At 36.5% G+C, this 20435-nt stretch overlaps 1 protein-coding gene across 2 annotated transcripts in view; it reads right to left on the bottom strand.

The window, feature by feature from the left end:
* The window catches only part of COL14A1 (collagen type XIV alpha 1 chain), a gene marked incomplete at its 3' end in the record, with an annotated part of 1869522 nt that overhangs the window by 452679 nt on the left and 1396408 nt on the right, over window positions 1-20435 (bottom strand). For both annotated transcript variants that reach the window (XM_044066920.1, XM_044066919.1), the window contains 1 exon segment: window positions 15705-15782. In XM_044066920.1, coding sequence (XP_043922855.1) covers window positions 15705-15782 — 78 coding nt within the window.

Here is a 20435-nt window from a genome sequence, read left to right as displayed (position 1 = left end):
TGGAAAGTAAACTTCAAGAACTCAGTTGTTCCATTTAAGTAATCAATAAATTCTTTAGCTTCATCCAGGTTTCCTTTCCAAAGTATAAGAATATCATCCAAAAATCTGTTGTAACTTACTACATAAGATTTATACTTAGAACCTAACACAAACCTTCTCTCCCAGTCAAATAATACTAAATTTGCATAAACGGGGGCACATTTGGCCCCCATTGCCACACCTGATATTTGGTGAAACAATTCACCTTCAAACATCATAAAATTGTTCCTAAGAATAATGCCCATGAAGTTGGTCACCACCTCAACTTTTACTTCACTCATGACAGACAAAAACCTTATACTATTTCCAAACATTTCAATTCCTGTTGTGTGAGGTATCACTTTAAACAAATTTACTACATCAACTGTCAAAAAACTCACAGTGTCATCAAATACATTTCGAAACCTGGACAAATGCTGAAGACAGTGCCAGGAATCTCTAATTATATGTGGCACTCAGTCAGTAAGTTTACCTATCGTTTTATCAACCCAGGCTGCCAGGGGTTCAGTCTTTGACCCCTTTGCAGCCACTATAGGTCTAAAAGGTGGATTTTCTAATGATTTGTTTGTTTTAGGTATTCCAAAAATCTTAGGTATGATAGGAAAAGGAACTGACAAGAATTTCTTCTCCTTCGATGAAATTCTATCCTTCATAATAACTTCATCTTCCAATATAATATCAATCCATCAATATGCGAGATTGATTTAATTTCGAGAAACTCTATTATAGGTGTTCTCATCATTCAAAACCTTCTCCATCTGAGTGATGTAATCTATAATTCGCATGATCACCACCCCTCCCCCTTTGTCTGGTGTCATAATGCGAAGTTGTCGATCTTTGGCTAAACAACTTAAAATCTCTTTCTCCTGCCTATCTAAATTATAAGTAACACAGTATTTACGTTTATCCAAATTTCTAATTTCCTTCTCACAATATGTTTCAAACAGTTGTATAATTGGATTTTGAGGGGGAATAAATGTGCTAGAACGAACACATTCATTTCTTTCATTTTAATTTTTATTCTTATCATTTGTCCCCTGAAAAAACATTTTAAGACTTAATTGCCTAGAATATAGTTTTCAAAATTTGTTACTAAAGCTACTCCTCTAATAATTATGTACAGTATTTCTGTGTTTTGGTATGCTATAAGACCATAAAATAACATTTCTGTATGACAGTCTTAAACCAAATTAGTGTTAGAAGGTATTGCTCTCTAACAAAAACTTCCTGTGTGTGTGTGTGTGTGTGTGTGTGTGTGTGTGTGTGTGTGTGTGTGTGTGTGTGTGTGTGTGTGTGCATGTATATACATTAGATATAGCTGTATATATCAGCACATAAACAGGAGCTGTTGGCTGGACATACACACACACTGAGGTTGACATATTGCCATCCTATGCATTTCCATCAGACACAGCCAGTAAGCCTACACCTACCTAGTCCAGTGAGCCCAAAGATATTAGAGAAATGGTGGGCAAGGACATTGATCAGGGAAGTATGGCTACTGTGGCTTCAATGCCTGTTGAGTCTGGCCATAGACAAAGTGTAGGCAAGGTGCCACACAGGAAGATTGATAGGGGTGCTCGGCGAGGGCCTGCTATCCCTCCTCCACCTGGTGCAGGTGTCACTTCCCATGCCACTCAACATATATTTAGGGCCATCATGGAGGCACAGGCACAGGCATGTTCCCATAGGTGCTCCAGACAAATGCTCCGGCTTGTGGATGTGGAACAGTCTGACAGGCATGACTGCCTCCACCATGTTGACGATTCATTGGATTGGATGAATGACACATTTGGAATGAGGGGTCTCTGTGATGGACCAAGGGATGTCTGTCATGAAAAACGTAGTGTCTGTGATGGAATATCTGCTGGGAGGAAGGGAAAAAAGCATATGTGAAGGACTGAGAGTTTCTGACATATTAAACTTAAAATACAGACCAAGAAAATGAAAAAAGAAGGGTATGAGGACAACATAGATGAGCAGAAGATTTAGGACTACGTGAAGATGAGGATAGAGGGGCATACTATAATGACTGAAAGCTAGAACAGAAAATAATCAATTTGTCAGAAAATGTCCAGTTTGAAAGATATGATGACCATATGGGTCCAACAGGTAAGGCTGTTGCACATATTGTTTCAAATGTCAGTGCAAACAGAAAGAAAATGTTATATTTGAAATGGCTCTCCTTTGCCATCTCTCACCCTTAGGGATGTGGGTATAATTGGGTGACTGGCTGAGGGGGGTGAGTATTAGAAACAGTAGGGGTAAAGACAATAAAAATAAAAAATAACTAAAAGTTAATACCTCAGGAACAGAAGTGGTGTGTTTTGTAATTAGTGAGTGATTTTACAACAAATAGTCACAAACTATACAATACAAAACTATCAGGAAACTATATTGATTCAGTCATTAATTTAAATAACTAGAGGTTCATAGGTTCAGAGGTTCATAGATGTTTACTAGACTAATGACCACAAGGGCCTTTTTAAGCCTAGCAATGCATCCCAAATCTCTGACAAGTTCTAATACCCTTGATAAGTGTAAGCAGGGGCTTGGGAGATGAACCATTTACAGGTTACCTCTGTCCATCAGAGACATAGCTGCCAAACCAGGGATGAATTTCCAGTTTCCCATCCAATTGCCCAAGTTGCACTTGAATTGGGTTAAGGAGTAACTCTGCTTCACATGGATGGGGAGCCTGTGCCATAGACAGGGTAGAGTCTGGGATACATACCTATATTTACAGCAGGTTCTATTTATATCACAGGCAAAGTTTAAGTCTTTAGAACAGGTAATTCATGTACTGTTTGTTTTGTGGCTAAGCAGGAGGTCCATCAGAGTGGGGTTTGACAATGCCTTGTATGCCAGACATAGATCTCCCCTCAAAAGCCTGTAGGAGACAGAATACAGGGATAGGGCCTTGAGGCGGTCTGCAAAGGACATATTACTTATGCCCTGTGTTCTTTTAGTGAGGAACCTCTGTGGATGTTCCAATTGTTTGATATGCCTGTTAAGTACATACCAAAGGGGCATTGTACTCAATGATAGGTCTGATGAATGCCAAATACAGTGGAACAATGACTTCCTTGGACTTAGATGCCATAACTTTGTTTATAAGTTGCACAACATAGACTGATTTCCTCACCACTGTACACACGTGATGATCAAAGGCTATATTACTATATATGTGTATCCCTAAGTCCCTGACCACTGGATCAGCTCTAGGGGGTGTGTTGTCAATATGATGGTTAGCAGGAATGGATGACTTCCCAAAGGATACTATTATGCATTTCTTGGCATTTAGTTTTAGTCCATGGCTCTGACACCAGTTGTTTGTCTGTGTCAGCCCCTCTTGGAGAACATTTGTGTCAGTGTGAGATTCAATGACAGCTTCTAATTTGCAATCATCTGCAAATTTAGTCAGCCAGAGACCACTGACATTGGCCTTGACTTCTGAGAAGTAAATGCCAAAAAGGAGCAGTCCATGGACTGATCCCTGAAGGACTCCACTTGTGACATGCCTCTTTGTAGAGATGGACTTCCCAATTCTAATTTCCTGGGTCCTGTCTGTGAGCCAGTTGGCTATCCACTGTGTGACATTCGGGTTTGTACCTAACCTCTTGAGTTTATCAACAATACCATAGTGGGGTATTGTGTCAAATGCCTTGGTCAGGTCAAGGTAGGCTGTGTGAACGACTTTGTCTTCATCCATTGCTTTGGTGACCTTCTTGAAAAAGTTCACCAGGTTGAGTAGGCATGATCTGCCCTTGACGAAACCAGACTGGGTTGGGTCCAGTGTCTGGAGATTTACTACATCTCTATTGATCATCTCCATGATAATTCTTTCCATGGCTTTACTAGTGAGACTTATGGGTTTGTAGTTTCCAGGGTCTGTAGATGGCTCACCTTTGTGCAGAGGGATGATTGCTGCCTTTCTCCATTCATGAGCCATGAAGCCTGTTTGAAGGCTACAGTTAAATAGTAATTCCAGAGGCCCTAATAGGTCATGTTTCATGCTATTTAGAAGGGATCCTGGGATATTGTTTGGGCCCATTGATGCAGTGTTCTTGGTCTAAGAGAGAGCATTAAGGACCTGTTCCCTAGTGATAGTAGGGGGAGTTATATTTGATGATATTTCCTGAAGGAAGGTTGAGAGAGAGAGGGATAAAGTTGGAGCTGCTATATTTTCTGGCTCAGTATAGGTGGCTCCATTTACAATGAGCTCTGCACACAATTGTTGTTGCCTTTGAGGTTCTGGACATAGCTAAATAATGCTTTGTGGTTTTCCTTGGCCAGGGAGGCCAAACTTACCTCAGATTTGGCTTTGGCAGACTTTATTTGTCCTCTGAGTTGTTTGTTTAGTTTGATGAGAGTGCCTTCATCCTGCTGGGTGCTGCACCATGTAATTTTTGCCATGATTTTCTTCCTCCTGTTATACAGCCTATTGATTTTGTGATTCCACCAGGGTAGCTTGTTTTTTAAGTTAGTTCTGTGGTTCTTCCTGATGGGTACAGCTGCCTCTATGCAGCTATTAACATGCTTATACAGGGTTTCTGTGAATCTTTCTTCATAGGCAGAAGTTTACTTCATGGCTTATGGGGGCTTGAAATTTTGCCAGGTTCTCACTTAATAGCAGGAGGTTAGCCTTAGGATAGTTCCTGAATATTCCAGGTTTAGCAGGGGTCCAGCATTTACTTTTACTTCAAAGGAGACTATTTTGTGGTCTGATCTTACCAGGGAAGGCATTACAGTAGGGAGTGTGCAGCAGTCTGCCATATTAGTGAGGACCAGATCCACTATGGTTGCACCCCTGGTTGGTGTATTGACTATTTGGTCCAGGGAGTTTGTGTTTACAAAATCCAGGAATCTCTGTGCATGTACGTTTGGTGTCATATAGGATTCTCAGTTAATAGTGGGGTAATTAAAGTCACCCATGAATATGGTATTGGGTTGGATGGTTAGTGTTTCTAATAAGTTTAAATACATGGTATGGGTTTCTTGGGTCATAGAGGGGGACCTATAGCTTGCAAGGAAGTGGCACTGGATTTTACCTATGGTGAATTTAACATGGATCAGCACAAGTGCATTGTCCTGTTTAACCAGCCTTGAAGTATGTTTATTTTTGATGTAAATAGAGACACCTCCACCTTTAGTCTCTGCCTGTGAAGAAGCTGGCCTAAATGTGTGGAAGGCATTATTACCTTGCACTCTTGGTGTGCTCTCTGCAGCTTTAAACCATGACTCAGTGACCACATGGACATCAGCATTCTCTAGGGTAAAGAGAGCTTCTAGGGAGTGATCCTAGCACTGAGCAGTAATACCTTTAGATTTTCTTGGTTTTGGTTGGTTATGTTGGAAGTACTTTCAGTTTGGCAAGACAATGTTTTAGTTAATATTTAAAAGCCTAGAGGGGAGAGGTGCAGAGCATCCCTGGCAAAGCAGCATTGTCTGTTGACCATCTCCTTCCATGTTGACAAATACTGCACCCCCTTAGAATGACACCAGAAACTCACCCAATTATTAAAGTCAATCATCTTTTGTTCGTATTGTGGCATCTTTTTTGGAGAAGGTAAAATGCTGCTCAATGCTAGGGTCATACCAGCTTGAGACACATATTCTGAGAGCTCCATGATGTCTCTCTTCATATAGTTTAGGGAGGTACGTCTCAGGTCACTTACTCCCACATGGACTATCCAATGACTAGAATGTTGGATTGTGTGGTGACTTGCCTTATGGGCTTAGAGTTAGAGGGTCCATGAGATGTAGCTCTATGTGTTGATGTGGGTGTTGTTCTGAAAGAGTGCATTTGGGGCTGCTGAGGGCATTTGTTATGTGGACTTCGTCCATGAGGTCTTTGTGATTTAGTAAGGTTATATGTAAGTGCCTCAGCAAATGTGGGTCTATATGTCTACTTTGAAGTTTGAATGATGGGTGCAGTGTGTGTACTACTAACAGCCTTATTGACATCAGGAGTACTTTTATGTGAGAGCTTTGCCTCCAGTGACATTGTGTAAATACATCTCTCGCATACCATATCAGTTTGTAGGCAATTTCTGAATTGCCTCAGCATGCCCATATCCACCAAGCCAGTAACAGAGACTGTAGGAAAGTTCATATCTATGGCAACAGACCCTTTTTATTGGTTAAACAGCTGGAGTGAGAATATCAATCACTGTCAGGAGTATTGGTTTTCAACATTGTGGACAGTGCTTCTCACTGCAAACTATTTGTCCTGTATGCAACTAGGTATTGGAGAAATTTCAATTGTGCTTTTACCAGTACCAGAAAAAATGTCACTCAAGGTGTCTGAGTCTGTACAGAGCACTGCCAAACACTTGATGGGAAACTAATACATAGACCTAGAAAATGTAGGGATGAGGTATTTAGGTAAATATTCTGAAGTTAGAAACAAATCAAGCAGCACTTACTGAAAAAGAATTAGCTTGTCAAGAATGATGAAAAGCGGGGAGTCGCATGAAAGGCTACTGCCTGGCACTACTAATGCTGGTCTCGCCACAGCTTCACTCTGTTGGGATACAATACTCCTTTGCTACTTCTCTCACCAGAAGCAAAATGTTAGCACTAATCCTAAGAAGAGAAGCAGGCCACAGCCTGTTTAGTGATCTACAGTCTTGTCCTAGATGATGCAAGGGTCTGTAGGCTTGTAGCCTTTCTCTGGTAGATGTCTTGAATAGAAACCAGACTAAACAGGTATGTTAAGCACAGACAATCACTTTCCAACCATAAACAGTCAGGAATCAATGCACTCTGCTCCTACTCTCACCAGGATCAGAATATAAGCACAGATTCTAAGCTGTCACCTATAAAGCAGTTATTAGGCTTTCTGGTGATCAGCAGTCTCCAGGAAATAATGTCCCTGTACTGCTTGTCTCACCAGGACAAAACAGAAGCACTAATCCAAAAATGACTACTGAGAGGCAGAATGTGGGCTCTTCAATAACTGATGGCCTTGCAATAGATGCTTAAAGGTAAGATGAAATAAAAATGGTTTATCCTAAACACTGCAGTGTGCAGTAAGCAGTTAGATATGAAAGTGGGTAACTTAAGTTTTAGCTGTCTAAAAAGTTAAGTTTTAGTGGAGAGCCAGTATTTTTAAAAGAACAAGATAGATTGAAAGGGATCTGACTGTCACTGAGTTCAGCTGCTTACTATATTGAGGACAAATGTGCAAAATGTGTTTACTATACTAAAATGCTGTTATAAACTCATCAGATTACTATTCCTAGTCTGAGGATGTCTATTATTAAAAAAATAATTTCTAAGAACTATTTCTGCCCTATCCCCATGCTTCTGTGCAGGCTGTTCATTTCAAAATGCTCAGTATTTCTTCAAATCTCAATTTGTTATATTAAGAAACGTCTTACCCCTCTTTTCCCCTACCCAAGGACTAGGCATCAATGCACAACTGCTTTCTAACCACTTTTGCATTTCTGGCTTAACATTTTAAAACATTTTTATAACATTATTGATCTCAGTTATATTTTATTTTATCCCGTGTTTCTTTCTCAAGTTAGTTATTTATTTTATACAGACAGTAAATTATTCAGACACTGAAAATTCACATTTTATTGTGTATTGTACAATTAATGTTTGCATGCGTGTGTGTGTGTGCGTGTGTGTGTGCATGTGTGTGTGTGCGTGTGTGTGTGTGTGTGTGTGTGTGTGTGTGTGTGTGTGTGTGTGTGTGTGTGTGTGTGTGTGTGTGTGTGTGTATATGCAGCCAAGAAATACATATAATTCTGACTAAAATTAAATTCGATAGTGTTGACATTAGTGGTGCCCCCATTTTTTTAAGTAGGTCTACTAGGTCAGGGTCTTTTACTGCATATTAGAAGTGGCAGTGGACTGTGATTTAAAAGCAATCTAATAAAAATAGACCTGAAGCAGAAGTAGAAAGGCTAAATAAATTCCTCGTCTTCTTTTAATGGGGACCATGATACGTAATATCACTTAACAGAGGTAGCTAGTTAGGCCTTATACCTGACCCTACTCCCTCCTGTACCACACATGCAGATTTTGTAACTAATGAAGTCTTTGTTCAAGTAAAAAACTATGTTACAAGATCAGTCATCTCCAGTCATATAGCAGGGCTTTTGCCAAAATATCTTAATATCTAAACTGGAATATGGCTTTCCTTTTCATGTTATGCTTTCAGCTTACAATACTCAAGAACACAGGCTGCCTTGAATAAAATCTGCACCCTCATTCTTTTAGCAGACTCACAAATACACCATTGCAATTTGTTAAAAATTCCCAGTGGATTTCAGTTTCTCATAGGACCACTTTCCTTCTAAGTTATCTTATTTACAGGGTTCCAAAGCATGTCATCGCTTCCTTCTAAGGGTGAAACTACCTTTGCAAGACAACCATTATCAACTGAGAAGCATACAGGACAACAATTTCTGTCTCATATGCTCACAGTTTAAAACTGCTGTAGGTGATGGAGTTTTCTCTAGATTGGGACCAGCTATCAGGAACTATCAGCCTACTGATATCAAAAACCTGGAAACCATTTAAAGCTTCAAAGATGCACTTAAAGAACATCTCTTTACAGAATCTACATGCAACTGTTACCATGACAATAGTTTGGTAACTTATTACCTGATATCATAGATAACAGGATACACTTAAGAAACTTTTCTCAGGATCTCAGCATCATAATGTAAGAATGTATGTGTATGTTTTATATTCATATACAAGTACATGCTTCTGTATTGTAAGTATGACTGTACTGTATTTTCCTGGGACTTTTCTCAGTGTATTCTGACTGGATATTTTTAATCTTACTCTGTATTTTTTGCTTTTTGAGCTCATGTTATAGATACAAAAAAAAAAAGTTCAACAGACCAACCTACTTACCCTGTGAACAAAGAATAAATAAACAAAATAAAGAAGGAAAGAAATGGAAATCAGTGGAAAGGGTTGATTGGCCAAATAATGAATGGTGGCTCAGTGTGGCAGAAGGTCAAATCTGATAGATGAATAGTGAATGTCTTTGACCAAAAGATGCAGTGCATACTCAGATGTTATATGTCCCACTAGAAATCCAAACAGTATGAAACAGTCGCACGGGAAGGTGGTGGTGTGTGACATGTGGCAGGGAAGTTACACCTGCTCTGGGTACACAAGGACCTAAGAGATTGCAAGAAAGGAAATTGCAAACTTGGGAAGAAAGATTTCCATAAAAGTCACAGGAAACTACACTGCTGCTTATTTCTTTCCAGCCTGCAAGATAATAGGGCTACACTTCTATACAGGCGCTAATATACTAACCATGTCTCAAACCTTATATAACAGTTAAAGGATAATAATGTTTCATACATTTCAAGTATTTCATTTATTTTCCCATTTTGACTACCATCAAGATTTTTCACTTGACAGTAGTGTAAGAATTGATAAGATTGTACTGTACTGTAATTAACTGGAAACAACTGAAATGACACTGAAACAAAAGTTATTTGTTAATTACCCAAACTCGTGCTGAACAGGCACCAGCCTCTCCTTTATGGGCCAAGCCTTGCGTACGTTTTAGAATGAATTTTTTAAACACTTTAGTTTATTTAATAAGGCTTTATTAGATGTTTACAATATCTGAATACTGTCTTTATTAACAGTGCTGATAAACAATAACAGTCTGTAGAAATGTTGGGATGCTGGTTAGTAGTAACTGCTGCTAAATATATTTGAAGTTACTGCTCATCATATTCTGATTGTCCTGAACAATGTAAAATGAAATACTCTTTATTTGACCTGTCTCAGGTTTGACTGTCTGCATTGTAGCTTAATCTTTTCTGTAATGTCAGGTCGAACGAACTAATTGACTGACTTTTCTAACTGTATCTGAAGTATATTTAATAATACCAAAACCTTGGTAAGCTTGGTTTTTAGACCTGGTCTTAATCTGACTTTCCATTAAGGATCATTCTGTAGCTGGCAAGATTATATCTTTCCCTTGAGAAAAGAACATTCTGTATTTCTGTATTTTCTGCATGTTATGCTTATCTTTCCTTTCTAAAAAAAATGTATTTTTCTAAAACTGAATGCATACATGTTTGACTCCATATTTCAGGCCTTATTTTACCTAAATGTACTATAGTGAATTTGCTGAGTATAACTGTCTTTTTCAAAATGTCTGACACTATATATTTTACCTTTTAGTCTGCATAATGCCTAATAACTACTTTAAAATGGAGGTCTCTAATCTAACAAGTTACCCCTGAGGTCCCTGACAAAAGTCTACAGGGACCTACCTTTGAAGTTACCTTACATTTGTATTGCTATCTACTGTATACAGCTTTATGCTACCCAACTCATAATTTGAAAATATTTTTTTATTTGGTAAATAAACCTGCAATTTTAATTTTGACCACTAGGTGTTACTTGAGTATTTATGGCCTGTTTGGATTGAACTCTTTTAACTTTATGATTTAATTATAACTAGGCAGTTGTTTATTGTGCTGACTTTATTTACATTTTTCTGCATGAAATAAACATTTGCTGCTAATAAACTCTTGCAGGTCTGTAAGCAAACTGATAACCTCAAATGAAACTAAAGTAATAATGTAACACTGTGCATTTCTGCACCTATATAAAATTAATTTTAACTGTTGAACTTTTTACATTTTTCTCGAGACCCTTAGATTTTAACATACTGTTCTGCGAGTGAAACTCCACACACTGTCTCACCATAACCGTTTTTTAGCTAACGTCATTTAACTTTTCACTACTACTGAAATGCTACAAGAATCTATTATTACTGTCTACAATTTTCTTGGATAAATAGTATAAAGTGTAACTGCATTAGATTGATCTTTACCATACTGCATGATGGCATACAGTACTGTCATTAATTCAGCTTGTTAAACTGGCTGTAATCTGATCTTAAGTGCTTGGTAAACTGCCTTTTCTATATGAAATATATGCAGTCTTAAACTGATTACATAAAGACATTTATTACCAGATTTAAACTGATTTGATTTTCTAACATAAGAGTTGAACCTGTATCTTTAATGACACATAGGAAGCACTGTCTTTATGCATGAATGTTTTTTTTGTCTCTGTCTGTATTAAGATATTGTTTATGCATTGCAACACTTTAATACAAAGCTCTTAACTAATGACTGCCAAACAAAACAATAACACAAAAAATTAATTTACCAAATCTGTTAAACCCTTTATTCTGTGAATTAACTTGACTGTCATTTCAGATATACCTTACAAGACATAGATGTATACGGGTACCCTTTTTTCTAACTGGCCACACTCAACACACCTTTCTGAGCACTTTAGCTGTGTCAGCTGAACTGGAATTCATTTTATCTTTAACCAATAAATCTGCATGTTTCTGTTGTAACCAGTTTTTTATAATCTGTACATTTCCACAAATTACTGCATGCAAATTTTTACAAGTGTTATCTGTATTCACTACTATACATTTTGTAGCATTTTTATTTTTCATAAAATCTTGTTACTGAAGTCTAAAACAACATATAAGTCTAATGACATGTTCATACCTAGTACAGAGCTGTTACACTTTGAACTGCTAGCTGCTGTAATCTTTGACCCTTTAAATCCTGACCTGAAGAAGCAGTTGTATAATAGTCTGTAAAAGCACTTACTATGTTTTATTGCTTTTATTGTTTTATAGTGAATTAAAGTTTTTTTACAGCACTCCAGCCATGGTATACGCTCTTTCTGTTTTGGAATTTACTAAAACTGCATTTGTGTCCTCTAATAAAGATTTATGTGTAACTGAAGTTGATTTGTCTGTAAAAAATGAAATATTGTCATTTCTTTTAACCTTAAACAATGACAAATTAATTCTCTGATTAATGATGACTGCTGCATCCTTTATAGATAATTATGGAATGCATTTTTTCTTTGTTTTCCTCTGCAACGGTAGCAATTTTACTTGCATTGAAGTCTGTTTCTCAGTTATACTGGAATTTACTTTATCAAAAATCTGCACTCTGATTGATCTTATCCCCCCTCAGTGCAATATTTGCACTTTCTTTTGGAAACAAGAAACTATGAGAAATAACGTGAAATTGAAACATTGCCTGCATGTTATATACGTTAACTGTGTTGATGTCTGTATGTTTAGTACTACAACATAATTCTGTATTTTGAATTACATGTGAAGCTTTTAAGTTTATGTCTGAAACAGTACTGATAGAAGCTGACTCATTATGCAAATGTTTTCCTGTAGCCTGCTTCTATGAGTTAATTCTTTTGCATTTAGAAATATTTAACATTCCTGAATTAATAACCTTTAACTTTAAAAGAACATTTCTGGAACAGTTTTTTAGACTGCTTTACCCAGTTTTTAAATTTAAACCAAAGATTTACTGATGTCCTAATTGTAAAAGTATTACTTGACATGTTTATACAAAAGGTATGCAAATGACTTTTACTGATAAATTTAAACTGTTTTTGAGCCGGTTAACTAAAAAGTGCATATAAAGTTTTACATAACTTTATGATTCTGGAAGAATGTGTCTGTTGTCTGTAGCTTTTTAATATTTTTCTTGCTTCTTGGCAGTGTGACGTCACACTAGAAACTTGAAAGTTTGTGGAGATAGCTGTTAACTGGATAATGTCTTTTATGTTTTGAAGGAACACTGCTGAAGTTTGTTGTTTTAGTGCTGGTCTGCTGAAAATTTTGAGGCTTTTTCTGAAGTAAACACTGGTGCTGTGCACTTTGTTTAACAGCTGCAATTACTATATGTAGAGGTTGTCTGCTGTGTCTGTTTTCTGCATGAAGTAGTGCTGTCTTACTGAAAGGTCTGCTCTGTAATGAGAAACTGTAGTGCCATAATTTCTGGCTTATTTTGTATAGAGTTTACAGTCGTTATTTATGGAAAAACACTGGTATGCTGCTGAAAAGTCTATTGTGAAACTGTTAGACTGGAAAAAGTGTGACTGTAAACTGCTAATCAAAGCTTGAAGTTAAGCTGGCTGCTGCTCTAAAAACTGTACTTGAAAGGGTTACTTACTACAGCTGTCTCTGTTGAAGTTCTGAAGTGTTCAGAATGAACACAGGTCACTGATATGGTTGCCTGGAATGAAACACTGCCGTTCTGTAGTTTGCTATGTAGAACACATGTAGTTGACCAAAACACTGCTATTTTGTAGAACACACAAAGTCTGACTGCTGATGCAAGGTTACTATGGGGTTTTGGGAGTTACATTAGCTGTTTTACTCCAGTTATAGTGGCTCACCATTGTAAGAATTGATAAGATTGTACTGTACTATAATTAACTAGAAATAACTGAAATGAGACTGAAATTAAAGTCTTTATTTGTTAATTACCCAAACTCGTGCTGAACAGGTGGCAGTCTCTTCTTTATGGGCCAAGTCTTCTGTACTTTTTAGAATGCATTTTTCAAACACTTTAGTTCATTTAATAATGCTTTATTAAATATTCACAGTATCTGAATGCTGTCTTTATTAACAGTGCTGATAAACAAGAACAGTCTGTAGAAATACTGGGATGCTGGTTAGTAGTAACAGTGCCATTAAATATATCCAAAGTTATTGCACATCATATTCTGATTGTCCTGAACAACGTAAAGTGAAATAGTCTTTATTTGACCTGTCTTCTGTACTCAGGCTTGAGTGTCTGTATTGTAGCTTAATATTTTCTGTAATGTCAGGTTGAATGAACTAACTGACTGACTTTTCTAACTGTATCTGAAGTATATTTAATAATACCAAAACCCTGTAATGGTTTACATCCCTTCTTAGCCTTTGTTTAATTAGTCAGGCATTGCACTACTTGTTGGCTGAAACAATTCTGTTCCTATTCATAAAATAATTTCTACAACCAAATTGTTTGAAATGCTTTAAAAGAACATGATGAGTGAATTAGTAGCTACAGAAGTGGTGACATGACATGTCACATCACTGTATCTGACAGCAGACTACCAATATGGTATGATGAGGACAGGCCTACTGTAGATACAACAGTTTTCAATAAAATACTGGCCTTACAGCTGTTATTGAACAAACAAGCAGAAGAACACAATACTGCAAACCTAAAAGATGAAGAAGTAATTAGGGTTAAGTAAACTATAATCCATGGCAGTACATCAATTCACTGTGATTTGACATATGAAAAATAACATAAATGCATGCAATACTGACTAAAGAAAAAACAGCCTATGATAATGTAATACACCCACTGATTATGATGCCCTGGTTTGCAAATATGCTGTTATAACCAGATTGTTTGAGCTCATGGCCATGACTTATTTTCATCCCCTTCTCCATACTTTGTAATGTCTTTTTGATGTATCCAATATCTTCAGGTGAAACATGCCTTTGCTGCTAAAATGAAACTGTATGGAATAATTACTACATAACATTATGCTCTGATATACATTTGTAGCTGCTGTCTAAAGCCTCTATCTGCCAATAACATTTTACATTATCAGAATTGTGCTGCAAATAATTTATCTTCACTGTATTCACTGTATGTTGCTACTTATATAACTCAGTCTTGTTTGCTTACTTAGATCCTAACATCATACATAAATGCAAATATTGGGGTGCTGAGTGTTCTGCTTGACTGCAGTGCAGAATACTGTTGTCATATTGATAATACGCAAGAACAAAAGCTTCTTCAAAAGCTACTGGCTTTGTTGTGTCACAGTTATCTAAACCACAATACATTTCTGAAATGACTACATATTGACTAATTAAACAGTTGAAATATAAACTAAAAAATAATAAAAAAGAACAACTTGTGGTCAGAAAAACACTTACAGAGTGCAAACTCTTAAGTTTGGCTCTGGAGTCTGTACTTGCTGATTTATTCACTTTTAAGTTTGGGAAACATATTCCAGAAAGTCCCACATTCTTAGTCAGTGATGTGTTTGTCTGCAAAGCACACGGACCAACCTGCATATGCATGTAAGCAATGATTTAATGCTATAAAATAATGTGGACTATGCCGCTAAATGGAAAGAGGAGTCAATCAGCAGCAGGACTTGGCAAACCCTCTGACCTAAAAAAAATAGATCCACATAGTTTTCTTCCTATACTTAAACATGTACCCAATAATGTCCGTTATGACAGTGAGAAATCGGAATGATGACGGAAGTGCAGACACTGACAGACACAATGCAACGCTGCCCGCTCTTTTTAAAATACCCCATAGATTTGCTAACCAAGGTATGTGCATTAACATCCATCAGTGGGAGAAAATATGAACAGTATTATACAACCTGTGCTTTAACTGCCATCTTTCAATTGTGCAGCTGCTCAGTATAACCCATGAATGTAGATTTGACTGAAATGCACATTTATCATTGAAGACTTCTTTTGCATAGGGATCATCCTTCCCCAAGCTATGGTGACCTTAAAGATGATTTTAAAAAGAAGAGGTGTACAACCTCATGAATGTGTTTTGTGGGGACATTGCTCCTCTCCAAAAATACAGGTTTACTTAGATCCATCAAAATCTTAATAGTTGTTGTTTTCTTGAAATAAATTTTAGTAAAATGGTATTCAGGAAACGTCATTAGGAAGCCAGTAAAAATAATAAGCCTTTCTAAAGAAAACATGTCTGAGGTACTAAACTGGAACCTTCTTTCATGGAACAGACACATTTAACTCTCTCTCATTTTTTAGTATCACTTACCAAGCCTGGAAGTTCACAGCATTTGTCTTTATTTGCCCATGATGTTGTGCATGCAATATCAAACTTCTGTAGCTGAAACTGCAGAAAGAGAAAAAAAGAGTATGTCTGTGCTTCGTAATAAGATTCAGGTTATACTTATAGATTTATTAATTTTCAAATCAACATAAGATAATGTAAATACAAGGAAAACACAGACATTTCAGTTGTTAGTTCAATGACAAGGATAATGTTTTTTGGCAGACATCATACCTTCCAAATTAAACAGTAAGTGATTACTATACAGACTAAACCACATTACTTTATAATGGATATTTTACAAACAATACAGAGTAACAAAGGTGCAGTGAGATCAAGCTACTGGACATGAAATTTGATAGTATTTTATTTTTTTTGCATGAGAATGTAGTTTACTTTTCTGTGGTTTTAGGTTACATGTGGGTGGTGCAGTGATTAACATTGTCGCCTTACAGCAAGAGGTTCTCCAGTTCAATTCTCTGCTGGGGTGTATTCTGTGTGCAGTCCCCATGTATGTACTGTGTTCAAGTTGATTTCCTACAGGTACTCACGTTTTCTTTCACGTTCAAAAGACATGTCTGGAGTGTTTCTCCCTGGGCCTCCACTAAAAATAGGTCCTGTCCTAGTCAGACTTTCCCAGTTAACAAATGATAAATAAATAAAATGTGCAAAGAAATCACATAGTGTGAGAAACAAGATACCATTTCAGCATATAACCTAAAACAAGATATACTGGACTAGAAGTAAACACTGCAAATGGAAAATAAATACTGGAACATAAAGTGATATTTTCACCTGTGGTGTTCAGAAATAAATTTGATATATAAATCCAAGTGGGAAAAACAGCTGAAATGCCAGTAGGTAATGTTTTTTTCTTTTCCTGAAGATGTTTTTTTTTATAACTCCATGACTAACTGCCCCTTAATAATACTTAGAATATATTTAGACCTTTACTGAAACAATACAGATGTGCACTTTATGGCAGATGGTGTCACTCTAAAAAGTAAAAAGGTAACCTGCTAATCTTCATGTGATGGAAACTGGCTTGGACATCTCGGTAGCATGCATGATGATAAACAAGTGCCATTCCTGGTCACAGCACATCAGGGGCTTAGACTGAGCATCTCTGTAAGGAAGTCCTCTTAAATGCTTTTTGAATAATGAACAGAACTGCAGCTTATATGTTTTAGTGTTTCACTTTTGGTAAACAAGCAAGCAAGCTAAATTGAAAAGGGTAGTTCATTTGTTGCAAATGAAGGAAAGAAGAAGTAAAATAGAATATAGTATGGCATTAGTCTGGTAGAGTGCTTCGTTAGGCAGAAAGATATGTGCAGAATTAATAATGCATGAATAGTTTACTGCTCTACATGAAGATTTATGTGAAGTGATGAAATTTCTGACAACATTGAGTTGCGTTCTTTACTGTGTAACATGCAAGCAGTAATACCTGACAGGTTTGCTTTATTAAGGAAATAACAGACTACCAGACTACCGAAGGATGTTGTGAGGCCCAACAACACAGACATAAGGCCTCTTCATCCTTAGGAAGGCTATTATTTTCCATAAAATGTCACCCTGGATGGAATATTTGCACTTAGATAATGGGCCATTGGTCCACTTGTTTCATATTTTTTATTAGTATATACATTTTTTTATATTTTTATGTAAAACAGTTCAGCTGCTTAATGTTTCCGAATTGCTGCAGCATATGTAATTTTTGTAGGAAGAAGCATTTTACACTCAAAATATACATTCTGCAAGTATTTAATGATGGCACACGCGCGTGCACACACACAGACACACACACACACACACACACACACACACACACACACACACACACACACACACACACACACACACACACACACACTAGCATTGTTCAATAAACAAAAACAGATTGTTTAAAATGCAGTTTGAAAACAGAATTTAATTAGTGGTCATCTCGGTCACTTTTTCACTACATTACATATCATATTGCTTGAAACAGTGATGTCATATCTTACAATGCAGTCTACATTATGAAACAGATTTACTTCTTAGGTATCACTCTTTCTTTACGTAGAGCAGGCTTACAGATATAAGTTCCAGAGTCAAGCTCATGCTCTGTAACAACATCCCATGCAGCACATTTTTACTAAGAAGTTCTGTTTCTGATCTCCAGTACTTCTCAGTTCCATACTTTTAATCTGTATAATTGTCTTTCTCACATCATACCTGTGGTTTGCCTTAGTTTTCCATTTTCTAGTTACAGCTTTCTTAGTGACTTTCAACACTAAACAAAATCAGTGCTTTCACCTCTCAAAAACGTATTTTTATACCATCTCAACAAAACCACTGCATATTCTATGTCCTCTCTGCATTGAGGTTAAATTCCCTTCAGAATAAGAATCAGCACATTTCCCACGTCATTTCTTTTTCTTCTGGAGCAACTTCTTACCTCTCAAAATACATGCTTCTAAGAACCTATTTCTGAATGATCATATCTCCAACATATGCTTCTTGTGTGTGAGAACATTTTTTTCCAAGACTTGCAGGGGTATACAAATATTTGTGCAAACATTTTCATGTAAAAATTCTTAATGTTCTTTAGTGAGTAGCATATCTAAGATTAAGACATATTTCCTTGCACTGATCATTTGTATATCTTTATTTGACCATTTTCCATGCTGTTTTTACCTTTCTACTCTAGTGTCTTTTCATATCTAATAATTACCTTATATGCTCTACTTCTTATACTGCAGTCTGTCATTTCTGTTCTAGCCTCAAGTTACAAAGTCCACTATTTGTGTTCTAACAAAATTACTGTCCTATCGCTATTCATCTTTCTTGAATGCATTAACATTAGACCTGTATAAATGAGATGATCTGCATCTACTAACCCAAACTTTTGCATAGTTTCATCCCATTTTATTAACTCATCAACTTTTATCATCTGCTCCCAGAATTTTAGCTCTTTGTTCATTCTTTTCCAAATACTCTTTACATGTTCTCCTGTGTCTTTCTTATTACTATTTAAAGTACGATGTATTGGTGTCCTTCTGTTTTTCCAAGGTCTAACTTCCTTTAGCATTCAAACTTGTTTAATACTTTTATGTATATAGGGGTGTAAATAATACTCTCTATATTCCTTACCCATGTTTGATCCTCTTATTACCTTACTGGAAGTTATGCCTATCACGTACTTCCATTTGGGCAAGTATTCCATACCCAAATTGTGAATGCCTCTAAATCTGAAGTCCTAAACTACTGTTCCTTTGTCAATATTAATTTTCTCCATTGTATGCTTTCTCTTTTGTGATCTGAGTACATGTGTTAAAGATAGGGCATGTCTGCAAAAGAACTTGGCTAAATTAAACAACTGGGCACAAGAGAATAATATGCTGATAAATACATAAATAAAACTAAGCATGTGAGATCTGGGAGACATGAATTGAAAGTTGACTATTTAATGCAGCACACAGTGATTGAAACTGTAGATTCATTTAAGGACCTGAGTATATGGGTAGAACCAGCTTTCAGTTTTTTTCTCATCATTTCAACCAATTGGTCAATGATAGTTATAGAACTATTGGTTATATAAAAATATATATAAAGTCTAGGAAATCAGAAATGATGAAGTCATTGTTCTTAGTTACATTAGACCCAGACTTAAGTATGTAATAACAATATGGAAACCTTATAAGAAAACAAGCATGAGTAAATGAGAAAGAGTACAGCAGAAATATACCAAGGGCATCCATGCATGTGAAAATTTAAGTTATTATTAAAGACTAAAATATCTGAACTTATACTGTGTCTCATAAAGATATTTAAGAGGAGACCTTATTCAGGTATACGGGGAATTTATTGACAACTACCTCTCTGAATGTCTGGGGTTATCAAAAGGTAGTAGAGAATTATCAGCAACCTGTGTAGAATATTCTACAGGAATGGGAAGTGTACTAATCAGTTCCTATTCCTACTCCTTCAAAATTAACATATGGGATACGGAATACATCTACAGTACCTATCATATGGAAGATTTATGAAGGTGATATACAAAGTCAAATCATTACTTGCATGAAGGCAATTAATAATTAAATATATACATGATGAAAGATGCAGAATTTGGAGGATAGTTTTGGAAATGGCATTGTAGTATATGCCTTTACAAATAAATATACAGGTACAGGTATCAGTTTATCCCCTTTAAGTGCATTATTATTTATAATTTATAACCAACATTATTTAAAATGTTAGATGGTATTTTTTGTGGCAACCATTCGTGGCCATAGAGTGACTTTTGGCAAAATGGAACAAGGTTGATGGACTATTGCAAAATATATTAAGATGCCTTCAAGAAGAGGTTGCAGTAACTGATAAACTGCAAGCTGAATTTTGTTTGTTGACATTCCTGTACGTTTTCTGTAAATGAACAAATGATGGAGAGTATTACGGGATGGAGAGTGTTACAGGAACCTGTTAAAGCACGGAAGATATGCTGTGCAGCAGAATATCTTCCATATCTGTATGTACAGGAACCTGTTAAAGCACGGAAGATATGCTCTGCAGCAGAATATCTTCCATATCTGTATGTACAGGAACCTGTTAAAGCACGGAAGATATGCTGTGCAGCAGAATATCTTCCATATCTGTATGTACAGGAACCTGTTAAAGCACGGAAGATATGCTGTGCAGCAGAATATCTTCCATATCTGTATGTACAGGAACCTG

Source organism: Protopterus annectens, chromosome 3.part1 (assembly GCF_019279795.1).
Source record: "Protopterus annectens isolate FY-2018-M chromosome 3.part1, PAN1.0, whole genome shotgun sequence".
Lineage (NCBI taxonomy): Eukaryota > Metazoa > Chordata > Ceratodontiformes > Protopteridae > Protopterus > Protopterus annectens.
This window is presented reverse-complemented; position numbering and strand designations above follow the sequence as displayed.